At 41.6% G+C, this 17,526-nt stretch overlaps 3 protein-coding genes across 4 annotated transcripts; 2 read left to right on the forward strand and 1 right to left on the reverse strand.

Moving 5' to 3' along the window:
• Positions 1 to 505: 505 nt before the first annotated feature.
• On the forward strand, positions 506 to 2,276 carry LOC109883700 (gamma-crystallin M2). 2 transcript variants are annotated; one of them, XM_031813623.1, is made up of 3 exons: positions 506 to 609; positions 1,038 to 1,295; positions 1,949 to 2,276. In XM_031813623.1, the coding sequence occupies exons 1-3, from the start codon at positions 601 to 603 to the stop codon at positions 2,222 to 2,224; spliced, it is 543 nt and encodes a 180-aa protein (XP_031669483.1). In that variant the 5' UTR covers positions 506 to 600; the 3' UTR covers positions 2,225 to 2,276. The 2 variants fall into 2 exon arrangements, with proteins under 2 accessions (XP_031669483.1, XP_020331324.1); XM_020475735.2 differs by having other exon boundaries at positions 1,038 to 1,280.
• Positions 2,277 to 5,259: 2,983 nt separating this feature from the next.
• LOC109883701 (gamma-crystallin M2-like) lies at positions 5,260 to 6,257 on the forward strand. Its single transcript, XM_020475736.2, has 3 exons — positions 5,260 to 5,394; positions 5,574 to 5,816; positions 5,929 to 6,257. Exons 1-3 carry the CDS (start codon positions 5,380 to 5,382, stop codon positions 6,205 to 6,207), a joined length of 537 nt encoding a protein of 178 aa, XP_020331325.2. The 5' UTR covers positions 5,260 to 5,379; the 3' UTR covers positions 6,208 to 6,257.
• A 2,035-nt stretch (positions 6,258 to 8,292) lies between these two features.
• LOC116359826 (gamma-crystallin S-1-like) lies at positions 8,293 to 9,457 on the reverse strand. Its single transcript, XM_031813629.1, has 3 exons — positions 9,372 to 9,457; positions 8,902 to 9,144; positions 8,293 to 8,634 (listed from the first exon to the last, which is right to left on the reverse strand). The coding sequence occupies exons 1-3, from the start codon at positions 9,378 to 9,380 to the stop codon at positions 8,365 to 8,367; spliced, it is 522 nt and encodes a 173-aa protein (XP_031669489.1). The 5' UTR covers positions 9,381 to 9,457; the 3' UTR covers positions 8,293 to 8,364.
• Between the last annotated feature and the right edge of the window lie 8,069 nt (positions 9,458 to 17,526).

The raw sequence follows: 17,526 nt of genomic DNA on the forward strand, positions 1-17,526 counted from the left end.
GTGATGGTCCTATACTGTAGTGTTGTGATGGTCCTATACTGTAGTGTTGTGATGGTTCTATACTGTAGTGTTGTGATGGTCCTATACTGTAGTGTTGTGATGGTCCTATACTGTAGTGTTGTGATGGTCCTATACTGTAGTGTTGTGATGGTCTGATACTGTAGTGTTGTGATGGTCCTATACTGTAGTGTTGTGATGGTCCTATACTGTAGTGTTGTGATGACTTTAAGAGAATGAATGAGGGCCTGCAGATACTGTAGCACTGTGATGATGCATTCCAAACAGTAAACGTGTCCCTTTATTGTGGATTACTGGATAATAAAATGTATTTTGGTAGACGTACAGTATCAAAAGGGCCGTGGTCCACGGCACGTGGGTCAATAATGTGCAGGGCTAGGACATCTGCATTGATGAATCAGGGGTTTTATCTGTATGGACAGGATCAAGGCCTTGGCAGCATCTCAATGCCACCAAATCCCTGCTCATTAAAATAACAAAACCTCTGATCCGGCAACCTTTGATTGAGTTTTATAAAAGAGGCTCGTGGCCCTCTGTCCTGGATATTACACTGAGGAAGAGTGCTCTAACAACAGCCCAGACATGAGTAAGGTAAGGCAGACCAGTTTTTCTCTAGCTAGTTGGCACTACTGTATACAGCTCTCTGGGTCTGTGCTTGTTTTTATGGACTTTAAAGCTGATTTGGAAAGAAACTGGTTGATTGATCAACACAGTAATGTCATAGTGCTGCCATGAAAAATAATCCAGAGGTAAGTTTTATAGTGTTTGGTAATGAAAATGATCATTGATCTCTGTTTTACTGGTAGACAAGTTGTAGAATACCAACAGTGTAGTAGCCTATAACAGGAGACCTATAAACAGGAGACAAACTTGTACCTAATTGTTGGTTCAGAGAAGGCAGTATATTTAGAAAATGTGTTTTTATATCAGGAAGTGTACTTTTATTTGAAATGCAGTAAAATGAAAGAAAAAAACCTGATGTTAACATTTCCCTCCGACCTTCGACCCTGGCTGTGTAGATCACTTTCTACGAGGATAAAAACTTCCAGGGTCGCTCCTATGAGTGCGACACGGACTGCCCCGATGTGCACCCCCATTTCAGCCGCTGCAACTCCATCAAGGTAGATAGCGGCTGCTGGGTGCTGTACGAGAGGCCCAACTATGCAGGCTACCAGTATGTACTGACCAGGGGAGAGTTCCCAGAATATCAGCGCTGGATGGGCTACAGCGACACCATTCGCTCCTGCCGTACCTTTTCTTATGTGAGTAGCCGGGAGGTGAGAGAAGATGGGTTTTGATGTGTGGTTTGTTCATGGCTCAATCTGTATTGTAGTAATGCATTGTGGGTATTTATCAGTGTATACTTGTTCACTCAACTGGTGGTTTTAGGACAGGTTGCCTTAATACAGACGAAGCCTAGTCCTGGACTAAAAAGCACTTTCAGTGGAGATTTTCCATAGATTTTTGTCCACGACTTGGCCTCATCTGTGTCCGGGAATCCGGCCCATAGTTTTATAAGCACAACACATGAGTCTGTGAATGGTTGGGAGATAACCAGACCACGTAAAGGTCTGAAGGTACATGTCAAATCATGTCAAATAAAGCAAAGTGACTCTATGACTCGCCTAGAGGAGGAGAGTCAATGGTTGGATGGATGGAAGCCCATAATCTTGGGTTCCTTCAAGAGACATTTCAAACTACCTTTGTGACTGTCATGACCCTGGCCTATGTTAGCACACTGCGACCTCCCCAATTGTGATATCCCACTTCTGACACCAAATGTGGTGTTTTGCTACATTAGCATTTTGACTTCCCTGTGTTAACCTAAGGCCCGCTGAAACATGTCACTGGTTACCTGTGATTCCCCATGCCCCCCAAGTGACCTGTGTTTTGCCAGTGTTACCTCTCCTGTACCTCTCTGTCCGAGCAGGCCAGCGGCAGTCCCTACCGCATGAGAATCTACGAGAGGCCAGACTTCCAGGGACAGATGATGGAGTTCGGCGAGGACTGTGACTCCGTCCAGGACCGTTTCCGTAGCCGTGACATCTACTCCGCCAACGTCATGGATGGCTACTGGACCCTCTACGAGCATCCCAACTACAGGGGGCGCCAGTACTTTATGAGGCCCGGCGAGTACAGGAAGTTCAGCGAATGGGGAGCCACCTGTGCCACCACAGGCTCCTTCCGTAGGATCACCGACTTTTAGGCTCAACGTCCTCTCCACTCTGACCAGTCAATAAAACGATTGTTTAAATAAGCTTGCTGTTGATATTTCCATTTCAGTGTTTCTGATTAAGTGATTGATATTAATTGATGACGGCAGGGTAGCCTAGTGGTTAGAGCGTTGGACTAGTAACCAGAAGGTTGCAAGTTCAAACCTCCAAGCTGACAAGGTACAAATCTGTCGTTCTGCCCCTGAACAGGCAGTTAACCCACTGTTCCAAGGCCGTCATTGAAAATAAGAATTTGTTCTTAACTGACTTGCCTGGTTAAATAAAGGTAAAATAAAAAAATAAAAAATGTATGATATTTGGGGTCTGTGTTTGTGCCTTTAGCTTAAATGGAGGACAAACCTCAATATATTGAGCAAGAGGCACATGTTGTACATGTGGGTCTAAACAGGTCTACATAAGAGGATGTAAATATATAGTTGAAATGTTGCACATTTAACATTAAAGTGTTGAATCATATGACATTAAGCAGACCATGTTCAGGATCGAGTTTCTATCTCACTCACTCTACATGCTTCTTTGACACAGAGTCACTGGGACACAAAGGGCCACACAGTTGAAACTTACCTCCACGTTGGCAAAGTTCCCAAAACAGAGATCCTGAAGATCTTTTCATACCTGCTAGTGTAAGCTTCCACCTTATGCAATATAACAGAAATCCTATTGGTTACTAGGCCCTGTCAGTCAAAGTATATAGAAGCAAATATTAATGTCAGTAACGTAGTAATAATATTCCAGGGACTTCAGGGTGTATAGACGGGCCTACATTGTCACTGTGGCTTTTTGTCAATAAAATTACACTTTTATTAGTCATGTTTAAGGACCACCTTAAAGTGCTATCAAAACTAGCTTAAAGTGCTGTCAGAAGTTAAAATATTTTAATTATGATGTGAATCACATTGTTACTAATAAGATAATAAATCAAATATTTTCTATGTCTGGTTAGATCAGTTATGTTACAGTTATGTATACTGAACAAAAATATAAACGCAACATCCAACAATTTTACTAAGTTACAGTTCATGTAAGGAAATTACTCAATTTAAATAAATTCATTAGGCCCTAATCTATGGATTTCACATGACTGGGCAGGGGTGCATAGGAGGGCATAGGCCCACCCACTTGGGAGCCAGGCCCACCCACTTGGCAGCCAGGCCCACCCACTTGGGAGCCAGGACCAGCCAATCAGAATAAGTTTTTCCACACAAAAGTCCTTTATTACAGACATAAATACTCCTCAGCATCTGTGGCATTGTGTTGTGTGACAAAACTGCACATTTGAAAGTGTCATTTTATTGTCCCCAGCATAAGGTGCACCTGTGTAATGATCATGCTGTTTAATCAGCTTCTTGATGTCACACCTCAGGTGAATGTATTTTCTTGGCAAATGAGAAATGGTCACTAACAGAGATGTAAACAAATTGGTGCACAAAATTTGAGAGAAATAAAGTTTTGTGCATAAGAAACATTTCTGGGATTTTTTATTTCAGCTCATGAAACATGGGACCAACACTTTTACATGAAGCGTTTATATTTTTGTTCAGTGTATATGCATTTCTGAGAAGAAAAATATTTTACAAGCAAAACCTGTAACAATATCTGTTTGACATGACCAATCCTGATCACTCCTGGGTTTGCAGGTAGCCTAGTGGTTAGAGCATTAAGCCAGTAACTGAAAGGTTGCTGGATCAAATCCCTGAGCTGACAAGTTAAAAATCGTTGTTCTTCCCCTGAACAAGGCAGTTAACCCACTGTTCCTAAGCTGTCATTGTAAATACGAATTTGTTCTAAACTGGCTTGGCTAGTTCAATAAAAAAAAGGGTCTCCTGATTGCCTTTTTTCACACAATTAATGAATTGGTTAAATAAAATAATACATGATTTATTATTCATTTATAGGGGACAATGCACATGAATCAACATCAATATTACAACAATGCAACATCCATGTATGTGTGCCGGGGTTAGCCAAAAGATCATGTGCACCTGTAGTCCCAGGACAGCCAAGGACAATTACACAGTCACAATACACATACTCACTAAAACAATACAACATACCAAGACATCACATCCAATAATATATCATTCTAACAACAACAACATCACTATCATCAACTGTCGTCTTAACCACAGATAACTCATGTGTAGAGCTTTGGGTAGATTTGAACCATCAGTTATCCTGATGTCCCTGATGGTTTTTCCTAGATGCTTGGCTACTGCTACTGCTGTTACACAACACTGACATGATGCTGCCTCTGTGACTGACTGGCATTCGAATCCGGGTCCCCCTGCGCACCACAAAGACTGTATTAGCCCACTGAGCTAACGCCTTTAGTTTGGGGAGCTAACGCAAGTCTTCAGGTCTCTGACAAGGTTACTCATCACGTCACCGTTCACTGACCATCGGTATCACATTGACGTTTATTTTCAAATCCGGATCAGTATGAAAATGAAGTATTTCCTCTCAAAGTGAATTACCACAGTTTTTTACTGCTAATGACACCATGGCAATATTGTTGTCCATTATGTATGTAAACATGATATAGGATTACATAAATGCATATTCATATAGTCAGATATTTTGTTCGCCCACAATACACAGACCTTTAAGTATAGAACAGAACAATGAATGTGTGGGGCCAAACAACAGTTCATCACATCATTTACAGTAACGTCAGCGTTTTCAGAGTGCATGCCTACATCTAGAAGTAAGAAACATATTCTGTGGCTCATTCTCACGGATTCAATCCCAGAAAGGCATTTTATAAGCTGTTACATTTGCAGAATTGTGCATAAAAGGACACAATTGAAATTGACGGTGTTTGTGAATTACAATGATATGCTAAATGTCTGGTTGAGTTGTTTTGCTGATGCTAAGCCCAGCCACGCACCAGATCTCCAGTATACAGTAGTGTTTTCTGACAATAGTGATGAACGTGTGAAAACTGGCCAACAACAATAACTCGCCACACAATAAGGCATGGCTATACATAAACAGATTTGTGTGCTAACTCCAGATCACGATTTGAATGACAATACTTTATGCTGCGCAATCACACAGCTGCTTTTTATAAAAGGAGAGAGGCACAGAAAGAGTGACCATTGACTGTCTATCTGCCCCTCACGCAACCATGACAATGGGAAAGGTAAGTCAGGCACCCACCTGCATTCATATGACTAGTTTTATAGTATAACTGGAAAAAAACATCAAACATTTTGTTTTGTCCACCATATAATGACCACAACATTGAAAAAAATACATCAGTTCAATAGACGTAAGATTTTTTAAAATTATGCTTTAAAATGTTTACACTCCCCTTTGCAGATCATCTTCTATGAGGACAGGAATTTCCAGGGTCGGCACCATGAGTGCATGAGCGACTGTGCCGACCTGCACTCCTACTTCAACCGCTGCAACTCTATCAAGGTGGAGAGTGGCATGTTCATGGTCTACGAGAGGCCCAACTACACTGGCCACCAGTACTTCCTGAGGAGAGGAGAGTACAATGACAACCAGCGCATGATTGGCATCAATGACTGTATCAGGTCCTGCCGCATGATCCCCATGGTAAACCCAGTGTAGATGCCTCAAACACAGGGCTACGCTCATCACTAATAATTGACCTCTAATTTGTAGTAATGTAAAAACCCAATATGACCTCTCTTTCATCGTCCTGTAGCACCGCGGCTCCTACAGGATGAGGCTGTACGATCGCCCCGACATGAGTGGCCAGATGCAGGAGCTGAACGACGACTGTCCCAATGTCCAGGACCGCTTCCGTATGTCCGACATCAACTCCTGCAACGTGATGGACGGCCATTGGCTCATGTACGACCAGCCCAACTACAAGGGCAGACAGTACTACCTGAAGCCTGGCGAGTATCGCAGACCCAGCGACTGGGGAGGCCTGAGCCCCAGGATCGGATCCCTCAGACGGATCTCTGACTCCAACAACTAAAAGTTCTATGTTCCATGTCTGTTCTCAATAAAGCTGCATGTTCAACCAAACAGTGTGTCTCCAAACAGTGTGTCTCCAAACAGTGTGTGTCTCCAAACAGTATGTGTCTCCAAACAGTATGTCTCCAAACAGTATGTGTCTCCAAACAGTATGTGTCTCCAAACAGTATGTGTCTCCAAACAGTGTGTGTCTCCAAACAGTATGTCTCCAAACAGTATGTGTCTCCAAACAGTGTGTCTCCAAACAGTGTGTGTCTCCAAACAGTGTGTGTCTCCAAACAGTATGTCTCCAAACAGTATGTGTCTCCAAACAGTGTGTGTCTCCAAACAGTATGTCTCCAAACAGTATGTGTCTCCAAACAGTATGTGTCTCCAAACAGTGTGTCTCCAAACAGTATGTCTCCAAACAGTATGTGTCTCCAAACAGTATGTGTCTCCAAACAGTGTCTCCAAACAGTATGTGTCTCCAAACAGTATGTGTCTCCAAACAGTATGTCTCCAAACAGTATGTGTCTCCAAACAGTGTGTCTCCAAACAGTGTCTCCAAACAGTATGTGTCTCCAAACAGTATGTGTCTCCAAACAGTATGTGTCTCCAAACAGTGTCTCCAAACAGTGTGTCTCCAAACAGTGTGTCTCCAAACAGTATGTGTCTCCAAACAGTGTGTCTCCAAACAGTATGTGTCTCCAAACAGTATGTGTCTCCAAACAGTATGTGTCTCCAAACAGTATGTCTCCAAACAGTATGTGTCTCCAAACAGTATGTGTCTCCAAACAGTATGTCTCCAAACAGTATGTGTCTCCAAACAGTATGTGTCTCCAAACAGTGTGTGTCTACAAACAGTATGTGTCTCCAAACAGTGAACACTTGTGCAGGTGCTTCTAGAACCATCCACAGAACACAGAGGGATTTGTATTCAATATTTAGTGTTACAGTATCATGCACTTTAACGGCATTGTATAACAATAAATGTACGCATATGCATGGTAGAGTACGCTGGTGGGAGGAACTATAGGAGGACGGGCTACGCTGGTGGGAGGAACTATAGGAGGACGGGCTACGCTGGTGGGAGGAACTATAGGAGGACGGGCTACGCTGGTGGGAGGAACTATAGGAGGACGGGCTACGCTAGTGGGAGGAACTATAGGAGGACGGGCTACGCTGGTGGGAGGAACTATAGGAGGACGGGCTACGCTGGTGGGAGGAACTATAGGAGGACGGGCTACGCTGGTGGGAGGAACTATAGGAGGACGGGCTCATCATAATGGCTGGAATGGAACCAATGGAACGGCTTGAAACGCACTGTTTTCATGTGATTGATACCGTTCCAATGATTCCATTCAAGCCATTACAACATGGAAGACGGTTCAAAAATACAACGTTAACATCATCAGATGCACCTGATCATCATCAGATGCACTTATGTTGCAATGTTGCAATATAATCAATTCCCATTCTGTAACTCAAGTTCTTCAATCAACAGTGCTGACTATGAGTTGCCCAGACATTTCCCTATTGTATCATGAATGAAAATATTAGCAGATTCTGCTGAGTACAGATGTAGGATCTTAATTTGAGCCAGTTTGCTACAGCATGAAAATAATCCTGCAGCAACAGGAAATGTGAATTATTATGTGGATTATAATTAATGGGATTGGGGTTGATAAATTTTTCGTAAGGGTAAATACGTCTGAAATGTCAAAGTGGTAATGACAAATTTCAGAAGCCTTTTTTAATGCATTGCAGGAAAGTTCACCAGAAACAGGGTGATCAAATTAGGATCCTACATCTGTAACACATTACACAAATGTGAGTGCAAAGCAAAATATGTAAGGTATTCATCTCATATAATTCTCAAATTGTCATGAACAGCCTGTTCATGACAATAACCAATAAATACAAATATTTGATGTGATATTTAGGGTACACACATGGTCTATTCTAGGTCGATTCACTCCACAGTTTCACTCAGTAAACCACGGTAATATGGGAGTTAATTCATGGTAAAACCTTTTAAAAGTTCAAAAAGGTTTTTCATTTTTCATTCTTTCTCCGTGGTTTAAAATACAAAAGGCAGGAAAAAAGGCTCTGTGTGGATGGATTTATTTCAACATGATTTCCCATTGGTCATTGATTCAAGAGTCATACATTCAGCTTCTTACATATCAATACGTCTGATGGAACCCACTCTGGCGCTCATGCTTCCCCACTCGTTGTATCTCCTGTACTCTCCCGGGGTCAGCAGGTACTGGCGCCCCCTGTAGTTGGGGTGCTCATACAAAAGCCAGGAGCCCTCCATCACATTGCAAGAGTAGATGTCATTGTAATGGAAGCGCTCGTAGAGGTTGGGGCAGTCGTCTGTCAACTCCGTCATCTGTCCTCCGAACTCGGAGCGCTCGAAGATTCTCATACGGTGAGATCCCTGGTGCTGTGGATACAGAGAAAAATATGTGGTAGACTACGTCCAACCTCAGAGTCAGTGGAGGCTGGTGGAGGGAGAAATGGGAAGGATAATAAGCCTGTCCTCCCCATTTCTTTCTCCACCAGCCTGCACTGCTCAGAATCCAGCAGTTCATTTCCTGTAGTTTTGGGATCAAACTACAAAGGTCCAGAAGTCCCTGTAATACTTTAGAATCCCTCCAATACTTCAGAGTTAACAGGATCTCTTTAACCTCTTCCTTAATCCGTCTCTTACCTGGGGGATCATGCGGCAGGACCTGACGCAGTCATTGAAGCCCATCCAACGCTGGTAGTCGGAGAACTCGCCTTCCTTCAGGAAGTACTGATAGCCCATGTAGCTGGGCCTCTCGTACACCATCCAGTTGCCGCTCTCCACCTTGATGGAGTTGCAGCGGCGGAAGTGGGCATGTAGGTCAGAGCATTCTCCACCGCACTCATAAGAGTGACCCTGGAAGTTTCTGTCTTCGTAGAAAATGATCTAAAAAACAGATCAATTGAGGTGTTTTATTGTGTAAGACCAGATCTCTTCCCCGGCAGAAAGCCCCAAGATTTAGAATTATTTTGTAATATTGTACAGACTAAAATTCCTGATCAGAGGCACACATTACCTTTAATGAATCTCATCCCCTTTTATTGATTTCGGTAGAATAATCTATGAAGGAATGCAGAGGCACAACATATGCATAGCATAAAAACCAGCCTTACCTTTCCCATTGTGAAGGTTAACTTTGGTCTCACTGGCACTCAGCAAGGGTTGGGAGGTGCGTCCTCTCTTTATAATCCATGGATCAACGGCAGTATTGTCATGTAAATAGCTGGACTTTTAACATGTCAGCGTTTTTTTTTTCGCGAGAATGCTGTGAACACTGCAATGTATTTTTGTCTTAGGTGGTCAACAAAGTAAGCATTTTTACTTTTCAACAAAGGCTTATTTTATGTAGGATGATTGTAATTTTAAAATGTCTTGTAGATGAGTGATCATCTCTTGACGATTACAACTATGTTGTTTTAGACTAGATTGTGTTTTGATATGAAGAAATTAAACTGGTGTAGAAATGGCAGACCAATCTGAGTAATCCAGTTTTGTGTACCAACCCAGGTTAAAACCTTATAGTAGTGATCATGATGTTTTCCTGTATGTACCCCATCACATTTTATAGAAAACAAAGTACACAGTACATTTGGAGGGGGAGTTCTTTATTTAAAAAATTGAAACTCTGAAGGGAAAACTTGATGGCATGGATTTAACATAAAAACACTGTAAAACATATAATTGAATAATTAATCCAATGTCAAGTCATTAAATTTTTTTATATATTCAATGTGCCTTGAGATACTTACTCAGTTCCTCTACATTGTGACGTTTTGATAAAACCAAGAAAACGTAATACTCTAATTTAATGCTATAATTCAAGGCTGTTCAATTCTGGTCCTGGAGGGCCAAACCACTTCTGGGTTTCATCCTCTACTTCTAATCAGGGACTGATTTAGACCTGGGACACCAGGTGAGTGCAAATTAACTACCAGGTAGAAACAAAAACCAGAAGTGGTTTAGCCACACTAATTTAATATGTACAATAACTCTGTTTCTGTAATCATCTTTTGTAATGAATCACCTGGCAATGCCCATACTACTGTCATGACGTTGGCCTGGGGGTAGGTTTATGACAGTCATAAATACCTCTTCCCCCCTTTTTTCTCTCTCTACCCTACTGATGTTACATTTGCAAAACCCTTGGTTAACATAGAGATTCTGGGAAAATCAGGAGGTTGGTAATCCGACCAATTGAACATATGCGCTGGTACTTAATGAATACAATGTCAGTTCGGTTGTCATCTGAGACATTCTCATCAATGATAAGATGACATAAACTCTACAGTGGAAAGTCTACACATCAGAGTTATCGGATTCACATGGAATTGTTGTTCAATATAAATGTTTGAATATTAAATTATTCGTGATGGGATGAAATGTGATTTTAGCTTCTAAAATGTGAGATTTGGGTTTTCATAAGTTAGGGCTCTGCTCAATCAGTGGCCCGCCCCTGTGAAGGGACATGGGCTATAAAACTTTTCAAACCCGCCCTCCTCTCCCTTCCTATATAAAGCCTTGACGACAATGTAACCTCCTGTTCCGAGGATCTGAGGACGACGGTCCGATGTCAGAATGGTTCAGATAATAACTACAGAACGAAGCCAACATCAGGTTTGGAATGGTACTTTGAACTCTTATTCACTACAGAAGTGATACCTCGTAGCCGTTGAGTTAGCAACAGCAGCTGCAAATGCAGGTTAGGAAGGAACAGACAGAGTATCCCTTCTACCACACAACAACGTTACTACAACGTATCCAATTTACCAGCAGAGACATTCTTCAAAGGAGAAAGGACTCGGTTGGGCAACACGGCCTTCCATCTACCTCCAACCTACCGAAGCGCAGCTCAGAGTAAATATTTATTGCATTTTCCTTTTCCAAATGGGCGGTAACTTAGAATGCATAGGATACTGTATTTACAATAGCACAGCTTCGCCCTTTGTTCCTCAGTCTTCCCGCTCTTTCACTCAAACCCAGCCCCTTGTCTTTTGTGTAACCAGCTGTCATATCTGTTCTGCCCGCAAGGGACGTTTTCCTTTATGACGTAATTTGTAATCAAGTTATGATTAATTATGTGTATGTGTAATTCTGTGTGATTAGTTAGGTATTTAGCAAATAAATAATTAAACCCAATTTTGTATTGCTGATTCAACTTGTAGGCCAGGGTTTGTGCAGATAACCAAGAATTTACAACTTTCAGTTGAGACTGAATTAAGGTGAGGATTAATATTGACTGCTATTGATGTCAAATATTACTAGGTCTTTAAGAGTTTTTTCGGAAGATAACAGCTCTATAAATATTATTTTGTGGTGCCCCGTCTCTCTAGTTAATAAAATTTGCATGATTAGCTCAATCAAGTGATATTAATTACGGATAAATTATTTTATAGAATAGCATGTCATATCACTTAATCCGGCATAGCCAAAGACACGACACTACCCACAATTCTGCTTTAAATAGTGTCCCTGCTACGTAAAATGTTAATCTCAGCAAAATGGAGGTATCAAAATAGTTAAAGCATTTGTACATACGTGAGGAATGCCACTGCAAGGCCGGCTAGGGTAAACAGTAGCTGGTGTTGGCCAAACAAGCCCTTGCAGATCTGGGTCAGAGAGGTAAAGTAAACAACAGCCCTTGCAGATCTGGGTCAGAGAGGTAAAGTAAACAACAGCCCTTGCAGATCTGGGTCAGAGAGGTAAAGTAAACAACAGTCTTTGCAGATCTGGGTCAGAGGTCAAGTAAACATTGACCAAAACATCTGCTCTATCACTGTTTTCCCTGCAGAGATGACAACTTTGTCAGGTAAGATCAAGCTGTATGCAGAGCCAATACTTCTCTAACTATTACAATTGAACTGTTGTCTGTATCCATTATCTATCTAATCTACATGTTGTATTTAGAGTCATTACAAACCCGCTCCCGTGGGGATGTTTGTGTTCATTTAGTGTTGCAGTCGACCTTTCATATGTTATATGCATATTTACAGTTGATCCACCCTTCATTTCTATGGGGTCAGCATAATAAACTCTGTCTCTTTTAGTTTTTGTTGGCTTCAAATCCTCCTACTGTGAGATGTTCTATAAGCTTAATCCCTCCAAGGTTTTAATACTAGTATGTGTCTAAACAAAGACAATGAAGTGAAGCTACTAAACGATGGGGAGATACTAGTATGTGTCTAAACAAAGACAATGAAGTGAAGCTACTAAACGATGGGGAGATACTAGTATGTGTCTAAACAAAGACAATGAAGTGAAGCTACTAAACGATGGGGAGATACTAGTATGTGTCTAAATAAAGACAATGAAGTGAAGCTACTAAACGATGGGGAGATACTAGTATGTGTCGAAACAAAGACAATGAAGTGAAGCTACTAAACGATTGGGAGATACTAGTATGTGTCTAAATAAAGACAATGAAGTGAAGCTACTAAACGATGGGGAGATACTAGTATGTGTCTAAATAAAGACAATGAAGTGAAGCTACTAAACGATGGGGAGATACTAGTATGTGTCTAAACAAAGACAATGAAGTGAAGCTACTAAACGATGGGGAGATACTAGTATGTGTCGAAACAAAGACAATAAAGTGAAGCTACTAAACGATGGGGAGATACTAGTATGTGTCTAAATAAAGACAATGAAGTGAAGCTACTAAACGATGGGGAGATACTAGTATGTGTCTAAACAAAGACAATGAAGTGAAGCTACTAAACGATGGGGAGATACTAGTATGTGTCTAAACAAAGACAATGAAGTGAAGCTACTAAACGATGGGGAGATACTAGTATGTGTCTAAACAAAGACAATGAAGTGAAGCTACTAAACGATGGGGAGATACTAGTATGTGTCTAAACAAAGACAATGAAGTGAAGCTACTAAACGATGGGGAGATACTAGTATGTGTCTAAACAAAGACAATGAAGTGAAGCTACTAAACGATGGGGAGATACTAGTATGTGTCTAAATAAAGACAATAAAGTGAAGCTACTAAACGATGGGGAGATACTAGTATGTGTCTAAATAAAGACAATGAAGTGAAGCTACTAAACGATGGGGAGATACTAGTATGTGTCTAAATAAAGACAATGAAGTGAAGCTACTAAACGATGGGGAGATACTAGTATGTGTCTAAATAAAGACAATAAAGTGAAGCTACTAAACGATGGGGAGATACTAGTATGTGTCTAAATAAAGACAATGAAGTGAAGCTACTAAACGATGGGGAGATACTAGTATGTGTCTAAATAAAGACAATGAAGTGAAGCTACTAAACGATGGGGAGATACTAGTATGTGTCTAAATAAAGACAATAAAGTGAAGCTACTAAACGATGGGGAGATACTAGTATGTGTCTAAATAAAGACAATAAAGTGAAGCTACTAAACGATGGGGAGATACTAGTATGTGTCTAAATAAAGACAATGAAGTGAAGCTACTAAACGATGGGGAGATACTAGTATGTGTCTAAATAAAGACAATGAAGTGAAGCTACTAAACGATGGGGAGATACTAGTATGTGTCTAAATAAAGACAATGAAGTGAAGCTACTAAACGATGGGGAGATACTAGTATGTGTCTAAATAAAGACAATAAAGTGAAGCTACTAAACGATGGGGAGATACTAGTATGTGTCTAAACAAAGACAATAAAGTGAAGCTACTAAACGATGGGGAGATACTAGTATGTGTCTAAATAAAGACAATGAAGTGAAGCTACTAAACGATGGGGAGATACTAGTATGTGTCGAAACAAAGACAATAAAGTGAAGCTACTAAACGATGGGGAGATACTAGTATGTGTCTAAACAAAGACAATAAAGTGAAGCTACTAAACGATGGGGAGATACTAGTATGTGTCTAAACAAAGACAATAAAATGAAGCTACTAAACGATGGGGAGATACTAGTATGTGTATAAACAAAGACAATATAAGGAACAAACAAGTTGATGTGTTTATAAGTCACAAGCAACATTCTTTATAACAAAAGGGTGGATTTGAAGCTTTATTAGGTTCTTTAACCACTTTGTAACCTCATATATAACCTTTTCAGCACCATACCGATCAGTGGAGGCTCCTTAGAGGAGGAAGGGGAGGACCATCTTCCTCAGTGAATTTCATTTAAATGTATATTTTTAAACATTTAAAAAGTTATTATTTTTAGATAAAACTATAATAAATATAATCACGTCACCAAATAATTGATTAAAACACGCTCTGTCGAGGCGCAGCGGTCTAAGGCACTGCAGTGCTTGAGGAGTCACTACAGATCTGGGCTCGTTCCCGAACTGTGTCGCAGCCGGCCATGACCAGGAGACTCATGAGGCGACGCACAATTGGCCCAGCGTCGTCCGGGTTAAGGGAGGGATTGGCCAGCCGGGATGGCCTTGTCTCATCGCGCATGCACGCTGACACGGTTGCACGTTGTACAGTGTTTCCTCCGACATATAACCCGGCTTCCGGGTTAAGCGAGCAGTGTGTCAAGAAGCAGTGGAGCTTGGCAGGGTCGTGTTCGAGAGGATGGCTCTCTACCTTTGCTTCTCCCATGTCCGTACGGGAGTTGCAGCTATGGAGCAAGACTATAACTATCAATTGGATCTCACAAAATTGGGGAGAAAAAGGGTTAAAAAATAAAATTATACAAATAAAGTAAATCAACTCAATACACTCTGTAGGGAAGCACCACGGTGTAGCCGGAGGACAGCTAGCCTCTGTCCTCCTCTGAGTACATTGACATCAATACAAAACCTAGGAGTCTCATGGTCCTCACCACCTTCCATAGACTTACACAGTAATTATGACAACTTCCCGGGGGATGTCCTCCAACCTACAGTGCCTTGCGAAAGTATTCGGCCCCCTTGAACTTTGCGACCTTTTGCCACATTTCAGGCTTCAAACATAAAGATATAAAACTGTATTTTTTTGTGAAGAATCAACAACAAGTGGGACACAATCATGAAGTGGAACGACATTTATTGGATATTTCAAACTTTTTAACAAATCAAAAACTGAAAAATTGGGCGTGCAAAATTATTCAGCCCCCTTAAGTTAATACTTTGTAGCGCCACCTTTTGCTGCGATTACGGCTGTAAGTCGCTTGGGGTATGTCTCTATCAGTTTTGCACATCGAGAGACTGAACATTTTTCCCATTCCTCCTTGCAAAACAGCTCGAGCTCAGTGAGGTTGGATGGAGAGCATTTGTGAACAGCAGTTTTCAGTTCTTTCCACAGATTCTCGATTGGATTCAGGTCTGGACTTTGACTTGGCCATTCTAACACCTGGATATGTTTATTTTTGAACCATTCCATTGTAGATTTTGCTTTATGTTTTGGATCATTGTCTTGTTGGAAGACAAATCTCCGTCCCAGTCTCAGGTCTTTTGCAGACTCCATCAGGTTTTCTTCCAGAATGGTCCTGTATTTGGCTCCATCCATCTTCCCATCAATTTTAACCATCTTCCCTGTCCCTGCTGAAGAAAAGCAGGCCCAAACCATGATGCTGCCACCACCATGTTTGACAGTGGGGATGGTGTGTTCAGGGTGATGAGCTGTGTTGCTTTTACGCCAAACATAACGTTTTGCATTGTTGCCAAAAAGTTCATTTTTGGTTTCATCTGACCAGAGCACCTTCTTCCACATGTTTGGTGTGTCTCCCAGGTGGCTTGTGGCAAACTTTAAACAACACTTTTTATGGATATCTTTAAGAAATGGCTTTCTTCTTGCCACTCTTCCATAAAGGCCAGATTTGTGCAATATACGACTGATTGTTGTCCTATGGACAAAGTCTCCCACCTCAGCTGTAGATCTCTGCAGTTCATCCAGAGTGATCATGGGCCTCTTGGCTGCATCTCTGATCAGTCTTCTCCTTGTATGAGCTGAAAGTTTAGAGGGACGGCCAGGTCTTGGTAGATTTGCAGTGGTCTGATACTCCTTCCATTTCAATATTATCGCTTGCACAGTGCTCCTTGGGATGTTTAAAGCTTGGGAAATCTTTTTGTATCCAAATCCAGCTTTAAACTTCTTCACAACAGTATCTCGGACCTGCCTGGTGTGTTCCTTGTTCTTCATGATGCTCTCTGCGCTTTTAACAGACCTCTGAGACTATCACAGTGCAGGTGCATTTATACGGAGACTTGATTACACACAGGTGGATTGTATTTATCATCATTAGTCATTTAGGTCAACATTGGATCATTCAGAGATCCTCACTGAACTTCTGGAGAGAGTTTGCTGCACTGAAAGTAAAGGGGCTGAATAATTTTGCACGCCCAATTTTTCAGTTTTTGATATGTTAAAAAAGTCTGAAATATCCAATAAATGTCGTTCCACTTCATGATTGTGTCCCACTTGTTGTTGATTCTTCACAAAAAAATACAGTTTTATATCTTTATGTTTGAAGCCTGAAATGTGGCAAAAGGTCGCAAAGTTCAAGGGGGCCGAAGTGTTTTAGGGAGCGTTTGACAGTGATGAGGGGTGGTCGTTTGACTGCAGCTCCGTAGCGGATACAGGCAATGAGGCAGTGATCGCTGAGATCCTGGTTGAAGACAGCGGAGGTGTATTTGGAGGGCCAGTTGGTCAGGATGACTTCTATGAGGGTGCCCTTGTTTACAGAGTTAGGGTTGTACCTGGTGGGTTCCTTGATGATTTGTGTGAGATTGAGGGCATCTAGCTTAGATTGTATGACTGGCGGGGTGTTAAGCATATCCCAGTTTAGGTCACCTAACAGAACAAACTCTGAAGCTAGATGGGGGGCGATCAATTCACAAATGGTGTCCAGGGCGCAGCTGGGAGCTGAGGGGGGTCGGTAGCAGGCGGCAACAGTGAGAGACTTATTTCTGGAGAGAGTAATTTTCAAAATTAGTAGTTCGAACTGTTTGGGTATGGACCTGGAAAGTATGACATTACTTTGCAGGCTATCTCTGCAGTAGACTGCAACTCCTCCCCCTTTGGCAGTTCTATCTTGACGGAAGATGTTATAGTTGGGTATGGAAATCTCTGAATTTTTGGTGGCCTTCCTGAGCCAGGATTCAGACACAGCAAGGACATCAGGGTTAGCAGAGTGTGCTAAAGCAGTGAGTAAAACAAACTTAGGGAGGAGGCTTCTGATGTTGACATGCATGAAACCAAGGCTTTTTCGATCACAGAAGTCAACAAATGAGGGTGCCTGGGGACATGCAGGGTCTGGGTTTACCTCCACATCACCCGCGGAACAGAGAAGGAGTAGTATGAGGGTGCGGCTAAAGGCTATCAAAACTGGTCGCCTAGAGC

The sequence above is a fragment of the Oncorhynchus kisutch genome, unplaced genomic scaffold (assembly GCF_002021735.2).
Source record: "Oncorhynchus kisutch isolate 150728-3 unplaced genomic scaffold, Okis_V2 Okis05a-Okis16b_hom, whole genome shotgun sequence".
Classification (NCBI taxonomy): Eukaryota; Metazoa; Chordata; class Actinopteri; order Salmoniformes; family Salmonidae; genus Oncorhynchus; species Oncorhynchus kisutch.